Below are 7,500 nucleotides of genomic sequence, written 5' to 3'. Positions count from 1 at the left end.
AAATGAGACAGACAAATGATAAAAAAACAAAAACAAATAATATAAAATAAATTATAATCATTACAGCATCTTGCTTAGGTGTTTATCTAAATGATTCTTAAAGCTTCGAACTGAACTACATTGCACTATCTGTGCAGGAAGTTTATTCCATTCATTAACTACACGGTTGGCAAAGTTGTTTCTACTTACTTCCAAATTGAATCTATTTCCGGATAGTTTGAGACCATTGTTTCTTGTCTGATTCTCATTCAATGTGAAAATTTTTTCACTTTTGATGTTGTCAATTCCCTTTAAAATCTTAAAGACCTGTATCAAGTCACCTCTGAGTCTACGCTTTTTTAAGGAAAACAGATTCATATGTTTTATTCGATTTTTGTATGATTTATTTTTGATATTTGGAATCAGTTTTGTGGCTCGCCGTTGTACTTTTTCTAGTCTGTCAATGTCTTTAATGAGATTCGGTGACCATACGGAAACAGCATATTCCAAATGTGGACGAACTAACGATTTATATAGCTTGTTAATGAGTGATGGACTTTTGAAATCAAAAGAAAAAAACAAAAGAAACGGAGCATGGCAAGACTTTGCTATCTAATAAAAGCCTCTCCCCTGTCAAAAACAACAACAACAACATATACATATATATATATATATATATATATATATATATATATATATACATATATATATATAATGATAATAATAACAACAATCTCCACATAGAAAGGCTTAATCTCCCGATATGTTGGGACATGCCTGTCTTGCACATTGAAATTAGACATCTAGTCAGCATTCTGTCCTAATACACGCAATCAAGTCCTTAATAAAAGAATTCGAGATTGGTTGTCGTGACTCTAGCCAGCCAATTGGAAACTCGACAGGTTTGACGCCATCAAGAAGAGAGGAAGAGAGAATGGAATATTACCCTAAGACTGGTATTTGGTTCTGTCAATCAGCTGGTAGGGGAAATTCAATCAGAATACTTCATATTAGGAAATAGGTACGACGACGACCACGACGACGATGACGACCGACGACCGACGACCGACGACCGACGACCGACGACCGACGACCGACGACGACGACGACGACGACGACGACGACGACGACGACGACGATAACGATGACGACGACGACGACGAAAACGACGACAACTGAGTAGGTTTTCCGATGAAGAGTGATTATGTAGGGATGTCGATTAATGAACATAATAATAAAAAAAAAAGTTTAAGATTCCTCCAGCTCTTGTTACGTGCTCTGTACATTCGTATCCTCATAAAGAAAATTTGTAAGAGATATCAGTTAAAGAGATATTAATATATCTGATTAAATATTTCTGAAATGACTTCGTTTGTGTGTCTGTGTGCGTGTGTGTGTGCGTGATTTTGAATTTACATGTATAAAGATATATATCCGTATACACACAGACACACAGAAACACATACAAAAACACACGGTGGTGCGGTTCGAGTCCTGCCCAGGGCTGAAAATTTCAGTATCACTGCGCTTCGAGTCGTTACTTCAACTCTCGTGGGCGGGGAGCTGGGTATGTGTGTGCGTGTAAGGTCAAAGCTTTACCCATAGATCGGTAATACGAGCTCTGAGCTCTCTTCCGGAAGGAAATAGCTGTCGATCACGAGTCCAACACGTGATCCAAAGACGAAGGTGAAAAAGACACACACACACACACACACACACACACACACACACACACACACACACACACACACACACACACACACACACACACACACACACACACACACACATATATATATATATATATATATATATATACTGTATATACATGCATATATATGTATATATACATATATATATATATATATATACACAAATACATATATGTATATATATATATATATATATATATATATATGTATATATATATATTTTTGTGTCGTTTTGACATTTGGAAATAAACTCTCCTACTGGGATTCGAACCCTCGCCAGTCTTCGGAAGACTAGTCTGCATTAAGGATTTGATGAAGTACAGTACATACCACGTTCCACCCGAGTGCCCTCGGCAGAATGATTAGTCCGTGAATTAATTCGTTCTATTTTGAAGGGTCGTGGTGGAGTGACGGGTACGATCTTCACCTTGTAAGAAGCAAGCCGCTCTGGCAAGGGTTCGAATCCCAGTAGGAGAGTATATATATATATATATATATATATATATATATATATATATATATATATATATATATATATATATATATATATATATATATATATATATATATATATATATATGCATATGAGTTTGTGTGCATGTGAATATGGATGCGATTTTGTGTGTGCATGCCAACTACACAAATTAAATTACACCGTCGAAATTAATTTTCTCTCATCTTACTTTTGTTTTTGCACCCCAGTTCGTCAGAGCCGTCAGGACAATGTGTCACTCCGTCGCAGACCTGACCGCGGGAAACGCACGTCCCGTCGCGACAGGTGATGGCCAGTGGCGAGCACCTGTTGGGCAAACACACTTCCTCGTCGCTCCCGTCAGCGCATTCCCTGACACCGTTGCAGACGTAGAACCAGCTGATACATTTCCCGTCCGAGGCGCACTGAAAAGAAGAAGGAGGAATTGGGTGGCCGTAGTCTAGCCAATTATGATTTGTAAACTGGACGGGACGATGGAAGATTGATCAATGTTTTGTTAGTGTGCGCGTACATATAAGCATGCACACACACACACACACACACACACACACACACACACACACACACACACACACACACACACACACACACACACACACACACACACACACACACACACACACACACACAAATAAACACACCACACACACACACAAATAAACACACACAAACACACACACAAACACACATGTACATAGATGGGAGGTGGTATGATTTTAGTTGTTCAAAGTGATATATAAGTCCAAGAATTTATATTGGGCATATAAAGGTTGAAGTAAAACGACTGAAAAGAATATAGAAAATGATAATCAATAAAAAATATCATAAACATATTCTAAGTAAACTCATAGAATGATGAAGATGACAAAATGTCCTTATCAGACACATCTCTTCTCTTGAAGAAAATGATCGACAAAATTAATATTGCAAGCCTGGATGGTGATTTCAATTGCAAGGAAACAGAATGGGAGAAGAGGTAAATGATGAAGATTACAAAATGTCCTTGTCAGACACATCTCTTCTCGTTAAGAAAATGATCGAAAAAGTAATATTACAAGCCTGGACGGAGATTTCAATTGCAAGGAAATAAGATAGGAGGAATGGTGGATAAACAATAATGACAATTCATGGGGTAATATTCTATTAGATATAGCAATGAATAACACAAGGAATCGATGAATAAAAGAAGTGACAAACATAAGATAAATCTTTCCAGCAAGAATGTAACTACTGATAACCAAGAAAATTGAAAAAATTTAAATATTCAAAGTTACATGTCTTCCAAAGGCAAGAGCGAAGGTGCAGTTCCAGTTGTTGGAAAGAGATATACTATGGTATTCTTAAAAACATTGTTTCATTGTATACAGTAAATCCCTGGAGGGGAAAGACTTATATATATATATATATATATATATATATATATATATTTATATATATATATATGTATATATATATATATATATATATATATATATATATATATATATATATATAATCAGATGATTTTATGACCGTCGCGCATTTCTCGTGTATATATACATATTTAGAGTACCACAGAAGGTTCTTACGGTGGTATTCTTAAAAAAAATCTTTCTTTAAATAAATCTTTCCCTTCCAAGGATTCATATAATAATTATATGATGATTTTTTTTTATTTTTAGAATACCACCGATAGAGCCAAGGCCTTAACCACAGACACAAGGTAAATGCAGTTTTTGCAGGACAAACTTCCCTTGTTTAAAGAAATCTTTTTCCACAAGAAAGTTAGGAAGAATTCATAAATGTTAACAAATCTGAGAAAAGAAAAAAATATCTTATTAAACTGTACACATATATGTATCAAGGTCAGAAAAAAGAAAACTTTGTTATATAAAAGCTTAGTTTAAATATATTACGAAATAGCTAAAGAAGCCAGAACAAGTAAGGAATAAGAAGGTTATACAAGACTACAGAAAGGCTATAGAAAACCACAGAAAGGCTATAGAAGACCATAGAAAGACTATAGAAGACCACAGAAAGGCTATAAAAAACCATAGAAAGGCTATAGAAGACCACAAAAGGCTATAGAAGACCACAGAAGGCTATAGAAGACCACAGAAAGGCTATAGAAGACCACAGAATGGCTATATAATACCACAAAAAGGCCATAGAAGACCACAGAAGGCTATAGAAGACCACAGAAAGGCTATAGAAGACCACAGAAGGCTATAGAAGACCACAGAAAGGCTATAGAAGACCACAGAAAGGCTATAGAAGACCATTGGAGGGCTATAGAAGACCACAGAAATGCTATAGAAGACCACAGAAAGGCTATAGAAGACCACAGAAAGGCTATAGAAGGCCACAGAAAGGCTATAGAAGACCACAGAAGGCAATAGAAGACCACAGAAAGGCTATAGAAGACCACAGAAGGCTATACAAGACCACAGAAGGCTATAGAAGACCACAGAAGGCTATAGAAGACCGAAGAATGGCTATTGAAGACCACAGAATGCTATAGAAGACCACACAAAGGCTATAGAAGACCACAGGAGGCTATAGAAGACTACAGAAAGGCTACGGAAGATCACAGAAGGCTATGGAAAACCACAGAAAATCCTCAGAGAAGAGACGAATATTCGAAAATATATTACTGGCAAATAGTAAACCTAAATGGTACCACAGGTTTCCCAATAGTACATTGAGAAAAAGTAAAAAACATCTAAATTATCAGTAGATTAGAAAGTTCACGAAGAAACAACAATTCAGTCTGAAATAAGGAATAGAATTTTTAATTGATTTTCACGAAATTAGATATTTAAAACAGGAAAGAAAAACACCTGAGCGCAGCTATGTTGAATTGTATGAAATAATTGTGTGAACAAAGAAAGTACACACACACACACATACATACACACACATACACACACACACACACACACACACACACACACACACACACACACACACACACACACACACACACACACACACACACACACACACACACACACACACACACACACACACACACACACACACACACACACACACACACACATATATATATATATATATATATATATATAATTATATATATATGTATATATATGTATATATATACATATATATATATATATATATATATATATATACATATATATACATACATATCCCCTAGTATTAAATCTGCGACTTACTTGAAACGTGTCATTGTAACACCCTGTGTGCTGACGGCTACACTTGGAACTTGGGACGACGCAGTCACACACACCATCACGGCAGACAGAGAAACGATCAGCGAGCTCACACTCAGAAGTCGAGGAGCACCTTTGTCCAAGGGATGCCGCCTGGGGACCAATGTCTGAAGGGTGAAAACAAAGACTGATTAATTAGTAATCGTTCTTCGTCTTCTTTCATGATGTATATGTTTATCTTATTAACAATTAACATCTTAGTCACCACCCTTGTTATTGATGATAGTCCTAAACGATGAAAAGAGCAAGAATATTCATGTATGATTTGGTAGGCACATGCAGAAATATGCATGTATACACACATATGTACTCATGCGTACTTATATGATTATACACACACACACACACACAAACACACACACACACACACACACACACACACACACACACACACACACATACACACACACACACACACACACACACACACACACACACACACACACACACACACACACACACACACAAACACACACACACACAAACACACACACACACACACACACACACACACACACACACACACACACACACACACACACACACACACACACACACACACACACTTCCTTGCATCATAATATCATCTATACATAGCCATTCTTTACTCACCCGTATCTCCAGTCATCTCCCTTTCTTGCTCAACAGACATTCACCTCCTGCCCAATGCCTTTTTCAACTCATCTATCTATTTCACTTTCGGTCGTCCCCTCAAATTCACTCCGTCCACCTCTACCTTTTATGTCTCTTTTATTAATCTTTAATAATTCATTCTTTCAATGTGTCCAAAATGTCTCAATACTTTTTTAGCACACCTATCTACCATGTCCTTTTCCACCCTCTCTCTCTTCCTCACCTACTCGTTTTTCATCTTTTTCAACCTGTAACTTCTATCATATTAGTCAGACATTTAATCTCAAACACATTAAAATATTTCCTCTCTTCCTCTCATAAACCCCTAATGTCTGTCCCATACGTTGCTGTTGCCACAATAACCCATTCATATAATCTCTTTACATTCATTCCTGGGTATCTATTTCTCATGACACATTTTAATCTCCCAGGGCATTTAATCCCTTCTCCTAATCTACAAGTTATCTCTATCATCACTCCTTCCTTGCCTGCCATATGCGAGCACAAATGCCCCAAAACTATCCACTTACTTTACCATATCTCCCTTAAGAATTACTTCCAACTAGCTACCGTCCTTTCCTATATCTCCTCACCTTGCTTTCGCCTACATTTACCTTCAACTTTCTTTTATCGAGTACATTCCCTAATTCCGTTACTAACTCCCTTAATCCCTCCTTTGAACCTGCCACAAGCACAGCGTCGTCAGCAAACAACAACTGGCTCATCTCTCACTTTTCTCCATTTTCTTTAACCATCTTCAGTCCCCTGCCCTTTACCCTCGCCTTTACCTCCCGCGCCACTTCATATATGTATACACTGAACAGCCATGGCGACATGACACATCCCTGACATAAGACTACATTTACCTCAGACTACTAAGTCTCTCCATTATCAGTTCTAACAAAGGCTCTACTACTGTCTTGACTGACCTTAATAGCTTCCCCTCAATCCTACATATCTTCAAAACCTCCCACAATGCCTTTCTGTCTACCCTGTCATAAGCTTTTTCCAAATCCATAAAGGCCCAAAAAGTCATCCTTACCTTTTCCTAAAGCTTTCTCGCATATTTGCCTCACCACAAAAATCTGATCCATGCAAACCTTACCTTTCCTAAACCTATACTGTTCCTCACCAATTACTTCCTCTGTTCCTCTCCTAATCCTCTCAATAAAAACCCTCTCATAAGCCTTCCCAACTACACTCAACAAACTGATCCCTATGAAACTACTACACTCACACTTGTCCCCTTTTCCCTTTTAAAGCTGAACTATACAGGCACTCCTCCAGTCCTCCGGCATTCTACCCTCTTTTAGACACACATTAAACAACCTCAAAAGACAGTCCACTATTACCGTACCTCCCTTCTTCAGACACTTTGCATGACACCCATCTAACCCAGGTGCCTTACCTCCTCTTATTATTTTCGAAACTACTTGCATCTCATCTT

General features: G+C 37.4%; 1 protein-coding gene across 1 annotated transcript in view; it reads right to left on the bottom strand.

Moving 5' to 3' along the window:
- Positions 1 to 7,500, bottom strand: part of LOC143036063 (uncharacterized) — a 71,673-nt gene that overhangs the window by 11,555 nt on the left and 52,618 nt on the right. The window contains exons 7-8 of the mRNA XM_076203319.1: positions 5,364 to 5,527; positions 2,375 to 2,588 (exon numbers count right to left, since the gene is read on the bottom strand). Coding sequence (XP_076059434.1) covers positions 2,375 to 2,588; positions 5,364 to 5,527 — 378 coding nt within the window. The remainder of the gene's footprint in view (positions 1 to 2,374; positions 2,589 to 5,363; positions 5,528 to 7,500) is intronic.

Source organism: Oratosquilla oratoria, chromosome 20 (genome assembly GCF_046742065.1).
Source record: "Oratosquilla oratoria isolate Oo_2021 chromosome 20, ASM4674206v1, whole genome shotgun sequence".
Taxonomy (NCBI): Eukaryota; Metazoa; Arthropoda; class Malacostraca; order Stomatopoda; family Squillidae; genus Oratosquilla; species Oratosquilla oratoria.
This window is presented reverse-complemented; position numbering and strand designations above follow the sequence as displayed.